Source organism: Anoplopoma fimbria, chromosome 13 (assembly GCF_027596085.1).
Source record: "Anoplopoma fimbria isolate UVic2021 breed Golden Eagle Sablefish chromosome 13, Afim_UVic_2022, whole genome shotgun sequence".
In the NCBI taxonomy this organism is placed as follows: Eukaryota; Metazoa; Chordata; class Actinopteri; order Perciformes; family Anoplopomatidae; genus Anoplopoma; species Anoplopoma fimbria.
This window is the reverse complement of record NC_072461.1, coordinates 2,050,070-2,071,374: the sequence shown is the minus strand read 5'-3', so window position 1 is coordinate 2,071,374 and position 21,305 is coordinate 2,050,070. Positions and strand designations below refer to the sequence as shown.

At 42.6% G+C, this 21,305-nt stretch overlaps 1 protein-coding gene across 1 annotated transcript in view; it reads right to left on the bottom strand.

Moving 5' to 3' along the window:
• The window catches only part of mef2cb (myocyte enhancer factor 2cb), a 58,095-nt gene that overhangs the window by 12,452 nt on the left and 24,338 nt on the right, over positions 1-21,305 (bottom strand). Inside the window, 2 exon segments of the mRNA XM_054610318.1 lie at positions 762-905; positions 14,811-15,014. Of these exon segments, the coding sequence (XP_054466293.1) occupies positions 762-905; positions 14,811-15,014 (348 nt within the window).

The following is a 21,305-nucleotide window of genomic DNA, read 5'->3' as shown; positions in this document are numbered from 1 at the left end:
TGAATGTTTGCTGCTGTTTCACTGCCACAATGCCTGTCCTTGTTGTTACGGGTGACTGAGCGCTGTGTTTTGGTGCAGGAAAAGCTCATGCAGACCACACCTCCCCTGAGAGCCAGGGAAGGCATTATGGGTAACGGGTTCAAGGAGGGAACCCAGTAAGGTTAAAATTTGTCACGAGAGAAAGTCTGCAATTATAGAGCAAAAATGCCTGCTAGTTATGGTTACAGTTATGTCAAATTAGAGGACCGTTCCTCAACTGTAATCAAGCAAAATCAAAGAACTGTAATTGTTTTTACTGTAAGTATACAATATCAGTTCACTCTTGTCTCACTCTCACGTTGTGTATTTAGTCTAGGGGCAAACAATGGTGGTTAGCTGGGTTAGCTCAAGAGTTACTGGCCAGGCAGCATTTTGTTAGCCTGCTGAGGATGCGGAGTAGCGTCAACCCAGTACTTACAGGTATTTTATGAGTTTTAATCATGTGATCAAACTCCTCGTTAATCTGTTTGTATTTCTCCTCAGTGCGTGGGGTGAGGATGAGGGCAGACTCGAGCCCCAGGCTTTCGCCGCCTTTGTTCTCCTTCTTGCTCAATGCCTGCCAGGTCCCACAACCACAGAGACGGACGGAGGGAGACACAGATACGGGTGGTAGGAACAGATGACATAAACGAGGAGACGAGGACGAAGCGACAGAAAGCATAGTGGGAAAAAAGGGAAAGAGAGGTGAGAGGAAGGTTAGGGGTTTAACAAGAGGTACTTACACACAGTCTCTGTCTGCTGATCATCAGATCAATGTCCTCATTTATTTTCCTGTACTTGTCCTCGGACTCGGGGCTGTGGCCGACCGAGTCGTCTGCGTCGGGGTCTGGGCTGTCACAGCCGTTTAGGCCCTTCTTTCTCAATGTCTGCAAACAGAGCAGTTACACAACATAGTTGAAGGGCTTTGAGATAGGGAACATGACCCAGTTGAACAGTTGATCCATTCTAACCTCCATCAACATGGGGTGACACAAGGATATACTGCAAGAAAATAAGCAGCTAAACATCAAGATGGCACAAAAGATTTAATCGCATCGAATAACAAGACGTAACGAGTGATCAAGCTCTTGACCCAATGACAAATCATCGGACTTTGAAACCTCATAATTACACAGGAAAAGGAAAAGTCGTAAAAGTAAAACACAATTTATATCCATAATCATCAGTGTTTCATGAAATAAAATTTAAATGCAGTTGAGGTACTTGAATTCATGACTGTGGTATATGTGCTATTTAAAGTGGCAGTTTCTGTTTTGGCCACCTGATGGCCACCTGCCCCCATTAGAGTGGCCAGAAAACAGCAGACAGGCAGAAAAGCACGCACTCCACATGCTCACCACTCCCTCTGAGTGGAAGAGAGACGCAGACAAAGAGAGTGATAGAGGGAGAGAGCTGCCTCTGTCCTTTTTTTAGATATTGTTGACAACCATAACAACAGGGATAAGTTTCAGAGGACATTACCGTGTGTGATAGCACGAGGGTATGTTTGTTTGAGCAAGTAGGCATGTACCGATAGGTGCTGTGTTCAGTCGCCTCGTAAAAAGAGACAAAGACAGAGCGGAAGGGAAGAAAAGTACAGTAGCTGACAGTTAGAGATCTCATCAAAGGAACCCCCTCTCCTCTCCTCTCCCCCCTGCTTTCACTCTCCTCCTCCCCCCCTCCCTCTCCTCCTGGCTTTAATAAAGGGAGATTAGTCTACAGGAGGAATATCATGGGCCTGCTCCTGTCTGTGCAGTCGTCGCTTCACACTGCGCTCTCCTACTTTCATCTGAAGCTCCATATCAGACAGACGTAATTAAATTTACTTTAGCACACCCTGTATTTGATGCTGATCAAGTGTGTGTGTCTCTCTCTTTGTATACGTTGTAGTGTGTGTATGTGTCTGCTGGTGTGAGTGTGTGTGTGTGTGTGTGTGTGTGTGGGAGGGGAACGAGTCTGTGTATGTGTGTGCATGTGTGGGTGTGTGAGAGTGGGTGTTAGCGTCAAGAAAAAAGACAGAGAGACTGAGCAGGAGCAAGGAGGAAGATAGATGCTAAGATAAGTTAATCTCAGTGAACTTCTTCCTCTCATTTGTTTGTCTCCGTCAGTACTCACTCACAGAAGAGATACGAGTGCTAGCTACTCCATCACAACCAGCAGCCGAAGTGACAGGGAGCGATCTGCCTGCTTAGAAAACAAATAACAATCCAGTCATCTCTCATGTCAGCACAACAAAGGCCTGCTTTGAGTGTGGTTTTAGTGAACTTAGAGGGCTTCTTTTGTGTGTGCGATAACTGTTTGATTCCTGAGGCGTCTCGTGGCGCGGCAGCTACTGTAAGCGTGTCAACATTTGCTGGCTCTCCTCTTCTCTCTCTGAATTCTCACTTGGCCCCCAGAGTGGAAATCTGGAATTCTGAATTTGAAAGCGTCTCTCACATCTTTGACAGTCTTCAGGAAATCACACCAAACAAATCGACCAAGGCGGTGCAGGAGATCTGACTTCTAACAGACCTACAGTGAATCAGGCACTCTTGCTCTATCAGAGGTGGATGAGTCAAAAGAACAAAGGGGTTGCAAAGGTTTAGCATGCTGTCTTTTTTGGCAAAGGCATGAGATGTAAAACTTTTGCTTTCTTTGGTGTAGTTTCATTCTGGCCTTGGCGATGCATCATATCGAACTGACAAGAGCTGAACCAGTGGCCTTTTTCTGTTCACTTGAGAATGCATGCAAGGCAAAAAAACTACTTTTCTTCCTACTTGTACCGATTTTTACCACCTACCGCCGCCAGCACTGAGTGCATGAGAGATTCACTTCAATTCTTGAAAGAATAGCAGTGGGACATTGCTGGGAGAGGAGGCCGAGGGCTGGTTTAAAGGTGACACCAATACGGGGCAACTGAGCTGATGGTCTCACAGAGGGTTGGGCAGTGGTTGTGCTGGGTGTTGAGTGGGTGCAGGGCATGAGTGTTATATGACATTGAAGCATGTGGCTCAGGCTAAGCTTTCCATCGGGGCTCAGCACATTGAGGGTGCGGTACAAGGACGGTATGCCACTCATCCCAGTTATGCCCACCTGTTTAAAGACATCACACCTGTTGCCAAAGGCTGACACACAACCTAACAACCAATCAGATCTGTTGGAGTGCTCAAATAGCCATAGAAGGGCCTCTCACTCTTGCGCCCTCCACCTCTCCGCCCTACTGTCGTCATCCTATATATTTCCTCCTTCTCTAATAGCCCATTGCTTAATCTGTGCCCTGAATTTGTTGTGTTTCATGGCTCCGCGCCACAGAGTCATCGACTGCTGCTCCAAACAAGGCACGGAGTCTCTTATTCAGTGACATCATCACTATATAAAAACACACCAAAGACATACATTTCAAAATGACGGAGAGAATAATGATCATTGGAAAAGGAACTGCTACCCTTATATTGAAAGAAGTTAGTATGGGTATGAATAGCTTGCATGAAAATAGAGTCTTTGGGGAATATGCTAATAAGATGAGGATTAAGCAAAAAAAACACTTTGGTGCAGTTCACTTGTGCCAAGAATTCCATGCCCAAAATATTCCCCCAAATGATCATTCTCATATTCAAATTATTCAATTTCACAAGTAACTGGGATTTTATGTTTCATAAAGAAATGCTCATTATTTTATTCATGACTGCTGGCATAAAAGCCGGAGCATTTTCATAGAGCATTGTTCAAGTTTATGGCAATTGTATTGCTTGCATTTACAAAAGTACAAATTTTTCGCTGTTAATTAATTAATATATTTTTTAGTCTGTCAGTTCATTTTGAACTAAAAATAAGGATACAAATACATCTTAATTTCCTGTATAGTCTAACACAACAGAAAAAATGTGGAAATGCAATGAAGTGAGAAACAGTTCATAATAGAAACTGATAGGGCAAGGGTGGGTAAGAGAGAGAAAAATAAAACACACAGCTACAAACCACTACAATGTGAACAGTCCCTGGTCATGGGTACAGTAAATGTGAGAAAATAAGAGGAAGGAGAAAAAGTATTATACGGAGGAGAGTCTGCGAAAAAAGAAGCTGTGTATGCTTGCTTGGCTCAGTGTCTTTCTCTGTGGCCCCTTTGGAGGCCTGCTCCTAATTAAACTCCTTCTTCATGATGCTCCCTCATGGCTCGACTTGTCACAGGGCCTGTGTGAAGCAGGCACAGCATAGACACGGCGTCCTACATATTTAGACACCCGTCTCATCGTTACCCTTCAGCTCTGCACCCTCAGCTAGGCTGGCCTACACTGGGCTGGGCTATGATGGACTAGAGGACTACAGTGAGCAAGGCCAAGTAAGGCGGCCAGGGCTGGATTTAAATAATTAGAGGCAGGTGTGAGCTACATGGGAATTTAATCATATTGTATATTGCTTTGTGTTTGTACATCTGTCAAAGATTTGAGTTGTTGGATGTTTTAATTGCAGGAAATAGTCCATCCTTATGCTCCTTTCATAGTTTAGGGTGTGGGTAATAACTTCATGTAGCTCTTGAGAAAAGCTGTGGAGGGTATTTGGGTGTGAATTCTGGGTGGCCCCAGGGGGTCTACGAGGGACAGCTGACGCCTGCCCAGAGCTCCTGCCATACCAGGATCCGTCTGCTCGGCATTCTGCCACCCTGCTCACCCTCTATATCCCTCTATCCATCTTTCTGCCCCCATCTTTCTGTCTCAGTCTGCTGCGCAGTCTGTCTCGGTCTCCCTATCCCTGTCCTCTTCCCCTCATTTTCTGAAGTACTACCATGTCTCAACAGAAGCCGAGTCAAAACATTGTTGGCTTGATGGGTACATCTTTATTTCTGGTAGACTTGGGCTAGTTGATGGGTTGTGTTTGGAAAGAGCTTCATTGCTGACCATTCCCCTCTGCAGTTATCTTGGCAGTGGCTGAAGGGTACGACACATTCAATATTGTGTTTATGGCCATTGGCGACAGCCAGGCCAGTGAATGTTTCTCAATGTCTTCAACCCAATGGCTGACAGCATCAGCGAAAAAAAACACTCTACAAAAACTGCCAGTCATAATAGGCCTTTTATATCTTTGCCAGCACTGTATGGTCTTCAGAATACACATACTATTGTAAGCAAAACCAAGCACAAAGAATTTTCCCAAATAAATGCAGCGGTTTATAGTTTGCAGTATATTTCAGCAGGCGATGGAAACAAGTTGCTGACAGATGAGCACAATGTGAAAGCATTATTAACTGTGCCACTTATGGATAATCATTTTTGATGTGCTGTTAAAATGTAATAAAATTGTACTGGGAATAAACAGCTTTGCCTGTCAGGGTCTCACCCTCTGTTTGTCACAATGTTAAGAAATGGTTGCGAACAGATTGAGTCATTTTGACTATCAGAGACACTCCTTGAAAACATGACAGTATGCAATTTACAGAATATGTGAGCATGTGTGTAGGTTGAGTGTGACCAAAGGGTACTACTACAGTATCCACAGTCTTTGCAGCAACGGCTTTAGGACCCAAAAGTGAATTACAACTAAATTTAAAAGTCCTCCCAAATAAGGATTTACGTAGATGAAAATGTCATCTAAATCTCACGGCTACAATATTTAAATAGGCTTTTTAAAATCCCACAATGTATAAATGTCTGAATGGGTTACGGTAGCTTTAACCTAAAAAAATATACAGTACGTGTCCTTTGACTGGTCTTTACACTAACTTACAAACTAGATCATGACTGTTAAGGGGGAAAATGTAGCATAAATAGGAAAAGTTTGGAAAACCACGCCATAACTCAATTTTGTCAGAGCAGATTGGTACAGAGCAATGTGAATCAGTGTCAGTGAGGGTGAGGCAGTGGGGAGAAACATTGTCTCTTCCTATTACAAATAGCAAGATGAAGGTGGTCATGAAGTGGACATGCTGTGGATTAAGATCACCCCAGTACCACTGCACAATAAGCACACTCAGGGTGGCCTTGCTGGCGGCACGTATGGGGTAATAGTATGTTTGAGATGTTTTCTTATTCTCTTTATTTCTATTTATGTCTGTCTAGCTCCTTCTGACTTGCTCTCGTTTTTTGTCTATCGCCCTAACTCTCTCTGTCTCTCTCGCTCGCTCTTTCTTTCTCTCTGCTTTTCGTAGTGGAGGGAACATCAGAGGGATCAGGCTGGCTTAGCTTATTGGAAGCAGATGGCAGACCAAAGGCAAGAAGGCCACAGTTTCATGAAGCGTGGTTTGAACATGCCAGGACCATGTCGAGGGGCATGCCCATGGATGATGGCTACATGGTGTGTGCAAGTGTGTGTATGTGTGTGAGCGACCATTCGGGGGGAGATGGTTGATTTTGTAGGTTACCAATCTGAGGAATGGGACCCCCAAATCACAGCCTGGCCCTGCCTGTTTTTTTTCAGTCATCATCTGTGCATCCCTATTCACTGGTTGAGGCGAAGTTTGAAAAACTATGCATCAATGACTTGGTGGCTTTGAAGCCCCCTACTCTTGGTGCCCTGCTATACTATCATCAGGAATCAAAGGCTGGCGCCTGGGATCCATCATCCATGGCAAAGTGGTCGTGTGTTCAGTAATAACGCTGGCTAACTGTGTATGTAATGACTAGCTGTCTGGGGATTACTAGGTTGACTAACCATTAAAAAAGGGAGTGAGAAGAATTTGAGAGGAGTGTTAAGAGTAAGTGAGAGAGACAGGAATGGTACAGTGCGCAACAAGGTTCCTCCGCATTTCTCAAAACTGTGGCATTGCCATGGTGCATGTGCCAAAATCACCATTAAGAAGAGCCCACTGCAGACGAGAACCCACTCACAGACAGACAGTCTTAGCCAGCCAGTACATAGCACAATACCAGATGGTGCTGTGTTTCCCATATGGAATAGACAAACACTAAGCACATGTCAGAATCCAACACTGTTTGCTACAGCAGCATCCCGGCCCCGGGAACAAAGTGGTCATTCACACTAGTCACTACACTGTATAATTACCCAGATAGACATTATGAGACACAATGCCAGCTCAGTGAAACTGGATAAAGAGGGCACTTATGTCTGCACCCTCAACCTACCCATCTTCCATCCTGTCTACGCTCTAGTTGCATAATTTGTCTCTATTCAAATGAGAGAGATGAGAATGTGTCCATATGTATTTCTGATTCATCATAGAAAATGAATTTTCTAAGGCTAAATTGTATGCGGAAAACACTCATACTTGCTTAATATACTGTAACGCCATATGAGAAGTTTATTTCAGTTATTTACACATGTCACTATGTGACTGCAGTGGGACATTGTCAATAAAGCTTTCAATTACATACTTTAAATCACCATTAGATAGTTAAAGTGTAACAGCTTCAGCTAAATGTCTCCAGCTCTGTTTGGGTGGCAATGGGTAAAAGTCAAGGGACCCTCTATTACTTCTTTGTCCCCCCACCAATCGTCACTTATCGTCTTTTGTCTCTCTGTCTCTCTGTCTCTTATCGTGTGGTGCCACAGCAGGAAAAGGGAGCCTGAGGGAGGCCTTGAGTAACAATGACCAGCCGGTTGACCTCTATACTGTGACCTTGAGTTTCCATAGCCTGTCCAAAGCAGTAATCATGGCAGGGGAGGGGCTGAGGCTGGGGGGCGGTGGGGGCTGGAGCTCTAGGCAGGGCAGGGAATGCCATCTATAAAAATAGATCTTCATTATTCTGAATTTTCCACAAATAGTTTCAAAGAACAAGGCATCATTTCATCTTAATGGCTGGCGTGAATTGTTTTGGGCGGTGTAATGGAAAAGCCTTGCCTTTTGGCAGCGTGGCCTCAGATGTGGCCGGCCTTTTTTCACCGCTCCACACCACAGGGACCACATATTGGCACATTTCAAACAGTCTATTTTTAAAACCTCTTCTTGTTGTTGTGTGCGTACCTCAGACTTCCGCTTTAGTTTATTGACCTTAAAAAACACCTCTGACAGAGATCCAAGTGCTACTTAGTTTCTTGTCTGAGGTTCTGCTTTTCTGGGCAGCGGGCGTCTGATGTGGAATAAAATGCTGAGCTTGTAGATCATATGCATTATCTGTCATCTTGCTTTTAGCCACTCTTAAGAAGTGGAAGAGGCATATAGTCTATAAAATAGGAACTCAGTAAACTTACTCGCTTTATGTCTGAGGCTGGCGCCGCAGACAGATGTGTTGTAGTGTGCCAGCCTATGACTTATGACAGGCAATGTGCAGCTGTGTGAGGAGGCTGACTTGGTTGTGTGAGGGTGACCCCCCTCTCAAGGTTTGTTACTGGTATCACGTGCAGAACGGCTGATCAAAATGCACTTAATTCTATTGACACAGATAATACAACTTTCCAGTAATGTATTTTATCCGTAATAAAAAAAGTTTTCAAAAACAACCAGACAGGAAGTCTCTGTTTTGTAAAGTGTGGGGGTGGAAAAACAAGTGAATAGAATAATAGACTTCCCTATCCGAGGGATCAAATGTTTATAGGCACAGCAGGGTCTCAGATCAATGGTCTTATGCATGTGGTCGCCGAGGGCAACTCTTCATGGTCGGTCCTCAGAAAACGAGACGGAGTTTGAATGGATACTCTGACACTTCGCTTACTCACTCCTCTGTTTCAAAAACAACCCCCCCCCCACCCACCCTTTTTCAAACACGAGGGGGGAGTTAAAGAGAGGGAGAGTGATTCCATGCCTATTCTTCTACCCTCTCCCAGCAAGGACCGCCAGCTAGGCAACTATTTTTAGCTTCACCACACACTATTTTTAGAACAGTACCACTTTTTGAAGCATTTAGAAAAAGAACATCAAATAACGGAGTGATGGTTGTGGTTGTTTTGGGGGTGGCGCATTATTTTGACCATCTAACGAACTAGGTTTCATACGCAAGTGTGAAGGAAATGGAGGGACTAAACATGGATTCTTTTTCAGGTTTTATTTACTTTCTTTTTTTGTCTTACCACCCTTTTCTATGCATTACAACAAATAATTGTCTATCTGAAAGTTTCAAGTGTAAATTGAAGAGGACAGATGGACAGAGGGGTTTAAATGGGTAAAGGAGGAGGAGGACAAAGGCATGCCTCTGTTTGTGATATGCACCACATTTTGAACAACGAAAAGATGTTTCACATATTCAAAATATGTGGAGGCTTGTTTATTTTTCTGCACCAACATTAGAACTTGTTTCTAACTCTTGGAAATACTTCCAGAGCCAACTTTACCATAATTATTGACACTGTAATTATTGAGTATAATCAGACGGTAGAGGTGTGTGAAAAGTCATTTATAGTTAAATTATTTCTCTCATACTTTCTTCAAGATGTGATTCTCAACCCTGGCATATACTAACCAAGCATTTTTTGTGGAGGACGTGCGTTGGCTTGTACACAAACTGTCATTAGAGTCTTTGTTTAACTGTTTCTGTTAGCTTTCCAATGTCATAAGGTTAATTTACTTAGTCAGTCAAAGAAGCTTCAAACCCTAATCCTCAGCGCACCAGGAAAAACAAGCCGTGTTGCCGACCTCTCCGTCACTAACTCTGAGGCACAGTGATCTCTTTGACAACCCCACCCCTTACCTCCACCCCATGTCGCACCACACGTACCCTATCCTTAAATCCTCAAAATGACTCCACACAAAATTACTGTGGACAACTGTAAGACAGGAGATATGATATCACTCCCTTATTTCTCTTGGATGCTGACACGTCAAAGTCGTACAGGGTAAATTAGCGAAGGCTTTCAACCCAGAGTAATTATACAGTGTTTGAGAGCCATGAGAAGAAGTCATTCAGTGGGCTGATCAACACGGAAAACTCCTTAAGGCTAATGTTCTTCATGCTGTTTAGAAACCAAATAAGCACATAGAATAGCACACATGCTGGAAAATGTTTTCACAAGAGCGAGGCATGAGAACATGAGCACACTGGCACTTCAGAGAGGGAGATCACATGTCCTGTTGACTTGTGAGAATATTATGAGAAAGCAGAGAAAAAAGATGTCTGAATCAACAAAGGCAGGAATTTTTAGATAAACGACAGTGAAATCCAACAAATTAGTCTCTGTAGTGATTAAAATGTGTGGAAAAACATGTTGTATTTCTAATTGAAACACTGCAAGGAATGCAGTGAAATGGTGTAGATATGCTACATTTCCTCGTGTTCTTTCTGCCATCTTCCTACCGACATACCTGCTTTATTTACTTTTTCTCTTTATGTTTCTTAATTTCCACCCCAACCCCCACCCTCTCTTACTTTCCTCTTCCTCCCTCCCTCCAGTGGACTGTCACTAGGCTGAAATCACACCTGTGCTTCTCACACATCTCGGCACACGGGTGAAACATACTCAGGGTGAAACATGGTGAGGGAGCTTTGCTGAATCTCATTAGCCAAGCGGGTAGTCATTAACAGAATGACCTTTGGAAATAATTACCAGCCTTCCTCCCTCCATCCCTCTTTCCTCCCTCCCTCCCTCCCTTCTCGCACTCATCCATCCCTCTGTCCCTCCCCTTCCCCCTCTCATTCAATAGTTCCTCCTAGGTGAGGACAGAGGGAGAGAGCAGGAGAAAAGAAGGGAGAGGAATGAGTTGACCATGGGTGATGAGGCAGGTCCCTGCTGCTGCTGTTTAAGATTACAGGGTGAGCTGAACTTTCAGATTAGGTTAATCTGTTGGAAATGGGATTGGCCAATGGCATTTCCTCTGGCAGGTAGGCAGGTCAGCTCAGTACCAAGAGGCATGTGCCATTCCATGTGATACTTGAGCCAATGGCACCAGAGTGTGCTGTGCTGGCTGAGGTCATCACAATGCCGTCAGCTCTGCAGGGTTCGAGCCAATTGTCACCGTGTATGTACACATGCATACACCCATGCAGTGCAGTCTTTGCGAGCACACGCTAACACAGGCAAAACATACTTCTGTGTGTGTGCATATAAGCACAATAGCTTATATTGCATATGAAAATACAGTAAAGATAAATATTAAAGCTTTTTAGGGCTCAGGTATATCCTGGCTTTCAGGGGGCATAGCTCCCACACAACTCACTCACTAACCCTTTAGGTGTTTCATAAACCTGTGTTCTTTGTTTCAACAGAGGGGTAAACAAACACATTGTGGAACAGGGATTTGGCGCAGCCCAAGTGTGGAGTTGGATTTGTGGCCGTTCAATCACAGCAAGAGCCAGCCAGCACTGCTTAGGTTTGGGCTTGATCTGCAATCATCGGGAGGGGAAAGAAAGGACTCTTTCTCTCTTTCAACGCAATTAACAAACCCCCGTACGGGCATAATAAATCACCAATAAGAGGTAAAAGTGATCGTTCTAAAGCAGGTATAAAAAAAAAAGAGAGGAAAAAGGAGGGATGGATCTTTTCCCTTGTCATTTCCCAACACGGCTTCCCATTTCTCCTCTAATGCCGTTCGTATGTCCAGGAAACCAGCCTGGCAGACAGCAAGTATGGGAAATCTATCTGCATGTTTGACTGTTTTATCTGGAGCCAGACACAGAGTGTTCTGAAGACTTGCCAGCACGACACATTTGGAACCCGCTCGGACATCCAATGATGGGAAGACCCGCCTCTGTGTTTGCTTTCATCAAGCTACGTGAGCCTTGATGAGCTTACATGTCATGTCTCTTTGAACAATTAGCATTAATTAAGAGGACCTCCCCACTTGTTTATGTAACAGCTGATTACAGCGTGTAGAACACGTTTTATTACAGTCTCTAAGGGGGAGACTCTTAGAGTTTAGGTACCATTGTATCCTGCATGACATGTGTGGCTTGGAATGAAATTAAGCATTTAAAAAAACATGTCCTCAGTTTGTTTCAGATTTCCACTGTTTTTATGTCATCATTATATGTTTCTTGTGGTCATACATTGTTAATGTGACAATATTTTAGATTTGATTTAGCAATGCTTCTTTTGTTTCAAAGGGGGTTAGCTTTGGCTTCTTGGTCTTTTGCTTTCACAGATATTTGTGGAAGTGTCATTCCCAGCTGAGACTGTTTTCAAGTGAGTCATCAAGACCTTCTTTACCACTCCTCTCTCTCCCCCACATTTCGCTTTCTTTCAACCCTCTATTTCGGTGTCTTACATACACCCATTGACCCATCCATAGATTCAACCTATTACAAAAAAAAAAACATCTTAGAGATTATGTATGTTTAATGAAATAGAAGAAAAAGAGTGAGGGAGGGATTGAAAAAAAGCCCTCCAGCCTCTTGTAAACATGCTGTAGCTAGAGAGGCTGTGCAAAGCTCTCAGTGCCACTCTCTCAACAACGCTAATTATCAACCAAAGACATGCTAATTACATAGAGCTTTATTGCTAATGTAGCAGGCCTCTATGCCAGCCGCCCACACTCTGAGCTCCGCTCCCCTACCTCTGCCTCTCCTCCCACTACACCTTCAGGCACAGCAGCAACAGAGGGAGAGAGATGCATGCAGTTTGTACATTTCTAAAGACACGAGCCGTTTACAAATTTGAAATTAAATATGCCAGATATCAGATGTCATATTTAAGGCCTTATTGTGCCTCTATGGGGGATCTAGATTTCATCTTCATGTCTAAATCCAGCCCCTCCTCATGTTCTTGACCTCCTCCTCATCATCCTGCCATCTCAACAGGAAGTCCGCTTCGCTCCTGCCAACCTCCAAACTCAGCCCACCCACGTTCCTGCACCTGTGACGTAGCCTAGCAGCGGCACACAAGGCTTGGCGGGAGAGATCCAACCCCTCACCCTCCCTCTGCACGCACCCTCCTCCCACCCATGCTAAACGTGCTAGTGTCAGCCCTGTGGCCAATCGCGTTAGCACGCCGCAGCTAAGGCTGAAGGCCTCTTCAGATCGATTTCTCCCGCTGTGAGTTGCTCAGAGTCCTCCAGGGATCACAGTGTAGGTAGTGCTCCACGGCACTCTCCCCCACTAGGCTCTTTAGCGTCTTCCCCTGACACGGCTGTTTACACGTTAGCCATCCTCTGCTCTCTAATGGAGACACTGTTAAAGAGAGAGCTTCAAAGGAGGGAGCTCTCGTCACAGGCACTTGCTGAAACATGTGACAACTCTCTTCATGGGTTCAGCTAGGGCAGCGTAATACACTGACTATACGGTGGCTGAAGGGCTTGCTGCATTAATATATATATCAGTGCTTACAGGCAGAGTGGATGCTAGATGGGTTAATGTAAATGATATAATGCACAGAGAATTGTTTTTAATCCCTTCTGATATACTTGGATATGCTTCCTTTTGCACAAACTGTGCCAATTCATATGGATTTCTAATAAGATGCAAAGCTTTGGGGACACAGCGGAGAAGTAAACAGCGTTACTGATTATTTCATGTTTTAGAATTGCAAACCATATTATAAATAAAACAAAACTGATTTCAAGTTTGAAAAAAATAATCTAAGCTTACATAGCTATAGTCTCATTCACATTAACAATTCAGAAAAGGCTCAATAATATGAATTATAGGAAGGGAATAAGAGCACATACTGCATTACAAAAAAGATTAAACTGTTATGCTGTCTTTAGTGGATTTATTTGTGTTCTAAGTACTGTCCATGATAATGCAGCCAGTCCATTCTCTTTGTTCTTGTCATAAAGGTTAGTTGTATGTTGAGTGCTGTATCTCTTGATGTATGAGTTTCATTAACACACTACATATTTGACTGCACCAAATGCAAATGCTGATGTAACAACAGCAATACATTTATGCAGTTTTTTAACCTCCAAATATGATAAGAAGGAAGAGGTAAATTTATAAATAATGGGAATAATGTAAGAACAAATATTTTCCAAAGCAAAATACATTTGATATGAATGTGTGAATTCAAAATGTTTATAGTCAGGTGCAGAGTGCCATCTGGAATAGCAGGCCTGTTCCCGGTGGCAACAAGCACATATGAATGAACATAAAAACATGCTGTTACTTTAAAAAACAAATATACAACACAAACAAACTCCTATTCAATGACATTTTGCAGGAATGAAAAATTGAATCTGGATTTGATATTGATATCATATATTATAATAATTCTGCAATATATAATAAATTATATTATATTGATTAGATATTTAATATATCATCATATTGTTTTATAGAATTATTGTAGTAAGCAGACAAATAATAATGAATGCACTGTATGTTATATTTTCATAAAGATAAAAAAATATTTGTTCAAAATGACTTCGTTGGACAGTTTAAAGGGGATAAACCCTGAATGCATGTCTGTGTGTTTGGCCCACCGGGTTTGTCAGAGCTACAGTGTGAATGTTGCATAACAGGTTCACGTTGGGAGCTTAAAGATCCTGCAGGGTGCCAGCGTAATTTCCTGCTTTATCTACCTGCCTACTGGCTGGCCTGACAGTGCTGTTTAACATCGCCTTGAGCCATACTAGCGACATGTGTCCAAAGCAAGTCAGATCAACATCCTCAGCTAAGAGGCACATCGATGGTGAAGAGACACCAAGGGCCGGGGGCTGGTGAATTCACCGCACATGGGGCTGTCTGAAAGGTCCAGATCAATGATAGGCTAACATGTTTTTGTTACAAAGTACATACAATACAAGGAGCAATTTAAATAAACATATTCTCTTGAAATTAACAATATAATGTGTATGTTAAAATAGCGTTAAAAATAGCGTGAAAAAGTGTGAAGACCAAAAAAAGAGAAGTAAGGGTTGCTGAATGAGTCACAAATGCTGTAACCATCTGTCTGCTTGTGCTTTTCTGTGTTTGCATGAGTGTGCATGTGTCTGTGCACGTGCGTGTGCTCCCGTGCCTGTGTTCGCAAATGAATGTGTGCCGTCTGCGTCTTCTTACCTCCACAATGTCGGAGTTGGTCCTGCTCTCATGGGGCTCGTTGTACTCGGTGTATTTAAGCAGGACCTTGTCCATGTCTGTGCTGGCATACTGGAACAGCTTGTTGGTGCTATTAAAGATGATCAGGGCAATCTCACAGTCACACAGCACGCTCAGCTCATACGCCTTCTTCATCAGGCCAAACTTTCGCTTTGTAAATGTCACCTGGGTAAAAGAAGGAGATACAAAAAACATATACATTCACTGTGAGGCATGGAAGATTTTTGTTCACACATCTAGTGTCACTGAACTGAATTTGATTCATCTAAAATAAAATCAATCAATATGTCTGAAATGTAGTCATGATTTAATTATTTCCAAAAAGTCCCCCATTCTTGCAATATTGGCTCTGTTATGAGAGAATAAATAAAAATCGGACATAAAAATGTTTCCTCTTTAAAATGAGTAATTCTCTGAAAACTGAATTAAAGGAAAGTGGAGTCTGCTGATGGTTGAATGCTCCCTGACTGTAACAGTCTATTGACTATACCAGGAAAAAGGAAAAAAAAAAAGAAGCTGGGTTTGTATTTAGGGAACTGAAAATACTCTGTCTCAGACAGATAACGGTTATTGCCTGTACATCAAAGCGCACAGAGGTTCATCATGCAACATATGTCACGTTAAATAGTCTCTCTTTCATTGCCCTGAATGTGCTCACTCTCTCATTCCCGCTTTGACAAATACACATTCCTACAACTATTCTCATCTAAAAGAAATAGCTGAGGCTTATTTTCTCACAGTGACATTAACACACATTGTTCAGTTGTTTTGTTACCCAATTAACTGCCTCTCATAGTGAATAACAAGCCATTGATATAAATAAAGATGCGTTCCATGATTGCACTTGAAACTATTTGTGAGAGCTCAAAAAGTGACATAACACTCAACTTAAACCACAAAAATTGTCTTCTGTAATGGGGCCTTTTCTCTCTCTTTCTCTCTCTCTGGGAGTGCATGCATGTGTGTGTGTGTATATTTGAGCGGGGCCCAAGACTGTTAACTTTAATAACACACGCATACAAGTGCCCGCTTTGTCAAAATAGAACAGCCTCTATTCCTCTATTGTTTGGTTCAAAACTAGAGCAGTGAAAGTGAGTTAATTCCAGTGAGCTGCACCTGTTTGTTTTTTTTCCTAGCCATGTGTGCAAGCTCTCTGGCTGTATGGGAAAACGAGAAAATGTGCCACTGCCAGCCTTCTTGTCTGAGCAACACTGCGTTTTTGTATTGAATGTTCTTTCACTTCCTTCTGTGACTGTGTGCATTATTTACATTGGAGATCTGTATTGACAAAGCTTTTTCTTTTACAGAGGAAATACTGCCAAAGCAGTGCCCAGCTGGTAGCTAATGATCTCAGTTTGTTGATTAACTGCATGTTTGTCTATTCTCTTCTGAGACTTAAGTGGGCCAAAAACACACAGAATGAAAACCTCCCAACACTCAGTAAAACATGCTTTAGTTATAAAGGCTATAACAGTAGACTATAAAAACCTTTACAAAGTAAGGCTTTAAAGAAGAGATATCCATTTGGGGTAAATCAGGGTAATGCATGATTTGTGCCATAATTCTATCGTGCGTTGCCCTTCACATTTTCTCTTTACAACTCTGAGGTCTGAAAGAGGAGATAGGGTTTAATGGATATTGATAGAGAGTTTTGGATTTCCTGAAATAATATCTCCCAGGATGCACCAGGGAAACTGAATATCAAACTATCCCTCACCTCCACCCTTTCTTTCTCCCTTTCGACCGCGAGTGGGTAAAACCTTGCATGAACTGCCGTATCCTGGACCAGCTAAAGTTTTCCAGTGATGTCATGTCACGCCGAGCTATGTGTCAGACAGCAGAGGTTGAAACCGGAGAAACGGACGGCATTCTAACTTCTTACAAAGCAACGTGTGCAATGTCAGGTTTTGTACCTTAGCACAAACACGCATCTGACTCACCGACGACATCAGCAGAGACCGTTCCCCTGGGCTCTAAATACCATGCTGACATTTACGCAGTCATACTGAAATATGAAAAAAACAAGTCACATTCTTAACGCTGTAAGATCAAAAGGCATCTTGTGACAATAAGATTAATTGTCGTATCCAACCCACTCTGAGCTGTACGGTCCAAAATTGAAAGATGCGCACCCTAAAGGGGTCTGCCAGCCTTACAACCGCAGAGCTACAATACAAATCGTACAAGAGCGAGTGAATAAGATGACAGGACTGAAGGACATAAGGTCAAAGCAGACTGTTCAGGAACAGGACATGTAGAGTGTTGTCTTCCCCTGGTGTTTTGATGCAGGGGGCACCGGGGCAAACGCAGGACACAGCTAGCTGCCGGCCCAGCTCCGTTATCACCCACTCACTCAGTCACACACTCTGCTGGGGCCATTAATGTTTCAAAAGATGGCACGTGGCACAGTGGGGCTGGGTGTATGTCCCAGAGGTCCAGAGCTGCTAGTCTCAAAGGGGAGGTCCACATGCCTGGTCGGATCGCTCACATATTACTGGACCACTTGCAAACATCAGCACAACCACACACGCACACAAACACTTCAGTGTTTGTTTTAAGTTTTACCTGCATGACACTCATTCGCTGTTTCTCATTTCAGCATTTGAAAAATAAAAAGCAGAATCCAATCAAAATGATGTTGAGCATTACACTTTAAACGAAGAACTGTGCGTGTATTTTCCACATATTAAACTTCTCACATTGACTGACTTTAACAACACCACAGGAAGAGAATGAGCGTGATTATGAAAAGCCTTGACTGGCCAAACAATAACACCTACATAAATATCACACTGCACCCCCACATCTCAATCTGACACGTACAACCTACTATCTCCAAATCACATATATTAGTAATCCTATGCACGTACATCCATAAATACACAGGCATCCATATACAGTGCAAGCTTGCTTGAACGACTACGCAGGTTTTAAAAGACTTTCGTGATGGTAAATATGAGATGTACTTATTTGTGCTGTACCTCAGCTATGTAGTCTTTATGTTTAGTATTCAATTTCAGTTCTTGAGGTAACTGTTGTGACTTAATGGCCTCACATGATGCCGATATGTGAACCTTTCAGCCCATCAAAACATGGCCATCAAAATGTTTTAGCATGTGCCAGTATTTCTTAAATTGTATAAGTATGGGAATTATTACCATTTATCACTGTTTATATATTATTTCTAATTCATACTTTCAATTTGTTCAAGCACCATAATTCTGAAGCTTGGGGTTTAGCCTTTGGATTACGTTGGACTTTTTTATTTTCTCTGAATGAGGCCTCTGTCCTTGTTGTTAAACCAAAAAAATTGTAAACCTCCCCTATGTCAGAGTGGGTGTAATCTTTGTGTCTTGGTCAGTGGGTGCTGTTAGACACACCACCGTGTTAATAACAGAGAGCATGACGTTACAGCACATTTGGAACTGTGCATACTGGAAAAAGAGCCCAGTGTAAGAGTGTGAGTGTGAGCACAACTGTGTCTTTTCATAGTAAATTGGTAACCAGGGTGTGAAACCTATCTTCACACGCACACAGGAAAAATTTTGTAGAAACATTTTGAAATTTGTTGTGGTGAGGACTAATTACAGGCATCATGTGACACTTCACAACAACAACTTTTAAAAGATTACTCTGTTATGGAAAACTTTGCGTAAGAGATTGTAAAACATTTTCACATTTTTGGATCTTTTGGGTAGGAGACGAAAACACTCCGTCTGCCCCATCATATAGTACATACACGAATACCTCTTAATACATTCTACATAAGTCTCAATTACGTTTGGCACATAATGAGCCCTCTGTCAACCTGTAGGCATAAGCATCGTGAACATACGCTGTAGACTCATAGTGATACACAAGCCTTAGTCGTTCACCCCTATCCTCCTCCGCCAACCCATCCCAAGAGAGATTCAGACACATGCACACACAAATGCATTCCGACAGTCCCCCTGTAACAACTAACAGTGTCATCATCATACCTCCTTTCAGAGGATCCCTCTCTATTGTACATTTTCATTCAAACCTTACTAAATCATTAAGCTTTTCTTTCTTTCTTGTTCTTCTTTCTACATGTTTGTTTAAATGTGAATATGTAAAAGTAATGTATCACTGGAAAAAAACTAATAAACAAGAAATTATGAAGAAAAAAAAAAAAATCAGTTCTGCTCTGCACAATTGACTTGTCACATTCCCTCTGGCATAAAAGGAGAAAAACGCCCAGGATAAACAGAGGGACGGAAAGAAAAGGAGGGATAGTGGCTGATTCTCTGCAACATGGCTGAGAGGGGAGAGAGAAAGAAGGGAGGGAGGAGGAGGGAGGAGAGAGGGGGCGGACGCACAGGAAGCACATTTGTATGCATTTCCTCTCATAACAGGAAGAGGCCAGTGGCTTCCCCTTCACAATGGCTTCGCTTCTGCTTCCCACCTCCTGCCTGCTTCCCTGGGGGAGGAGGAGGTGGAGGAAGAGGAGGAGTGGAGAGACAGGCACCAAAAACTGCTGGTTAGCAAACCAAACATGGCTGTGCGGGGACACACACATGCAGGCACACACACACACACACACACATAGATGTCAGTCAGCTAAGGAGCAGCACGATTTGTCTTGAGACAAACACTTATCCCATTGTCAGGGGCCAAGCAGGAAGACACGGGCTTGCGCAAAAGGAATAAGAGGAGCCCAAGACCTGGGCCTGAACTCTGCTTCACAGCCAAAGAAGCTGTTAAAAGGGGCATTACGACAAAAGAGGCTTTGTCCTACCTCTAATGCATGCTATGCTCTTCTGAAACCCCACTTATCATCCCTTTTCAGTGTGCCTTCAATATACAGTAGGAACAGGAGGCAACAGACTCCAAACATTTCTTCTTCCAGTGTCCGAATCGAAAGTGTCCACTTTGAGTAGTTAAAAGAGTGGAACTGATTGAGTGTTGTCTGAATTATGCCGATTTTAGTTATACATGTCTTAAAATACATGTCAGTTTAAATTGTTTTCCTTACCAGAAATTGTAATTATATTTCAGGACAGCAGTGTAATGGCTGACTAGGCTCCTTCTCTGTATGCTCCTGTTTATGCTGAAAAACCACAACTGGAAAAGGATATGCCCACTGACAAAAAAAAGTGAATGTTACATGGCAAGGCCCAAGTTAGTGGCCGGAATGACAAAAATAACTTTGTTGTCATTCATTTGAGGTGGATAAACTTTTGTCGTGGCAGTTAGTCTGACACGGTATACTTAAGGCAAATCATGTCCTCGCACATCAAATTGTTTTAGCGATTTCTGCTGCAGGAAAACCTTATTAACCCCAGTTTTCACTAAATTAAGTTTTTCTTATAACAAGCACAGCTCAGAATTAGCTTCTAGTAGTAAAACAGGAAGATGTAAATGTGCAAATATATTTTTTTAAAGCAGGAAAAAAGCAATAAATTAAAGACCAGTCTACAGCCCGTATGTGCAACAAATCTATTTTTGAAATCAGATTTTTACTCATATTTATGAATAAGGAATATTTCCTAAAATGTCACTATTTTTTAAAGCCAATATACAACCTGATAAATAAACTGACTTTTCCTTTGAAAATGTTAACATAACATAATTAGCACTATACACTATACTATATACACTATATATATAGCAGGCAAAGGAAAGAACAGAGAGAAAGCTAGACCAACTAAGACGACAGAATGAAAATTAGATGGGAGGGTTGAGAGCCATGTGAAGAACATGTGAGCGAGAACCAAAACAAGGAATAAGTTGAGAAGGCAAAATAAAATAACAATACTGCAGAGAGAAGGTGAGAGCTTAGTGAGCCCTTTTCAGGTGAGGTCTCGAAGCGCTGAACATATGACAGAGAGGAGTGCCACCCGCTGGGGTAAAAAGAAGGAGATGGTAGAAGGTGGGAAACAGGGAATTAGAGGAGGGGTGCAGGGGTGAGGAGCTACCCTGTGGGCCTCATTATTTTCCTGCTGTTAATTTCACTCGCACATTTTCTCACCCCAGTGCTGTTGATTGGAGAGAAGAATGCTTTGTCGCAGAAATAAAAAGACCCCTTATTTCAGCTGCAGTTAACATGGTGAGGGAAGATAAGCGGCATATGGAGGAAGACATACATTTTTTTATTTTTTTTATCATCTCTTCTAGCCAAAGTATTAGTTAGTGTGACTGCTGTTTGTGGGAGCTGGGAGATCCTGCTGTTTTACTTCCTGTCACTGATGACCTGATCCATGTTTAACCTTTGGCCCTGGGTCCCTTCCCCCTTGAAAACCGATGTTCCTCGCCCACACACACACAAACACACACAGATTTGCAAAAAAAAAAAGTCATCCTAAATTAAGCCCACTGAGTGTACTGGCTGGAGAGGTAACACTAATTAGAGCCAATTGCAGCAAATTAGTCGATCCACAAGACCGACTCCAGAGAGATAGACACGTTTATAGATGTTTACATATGTTAACAAGC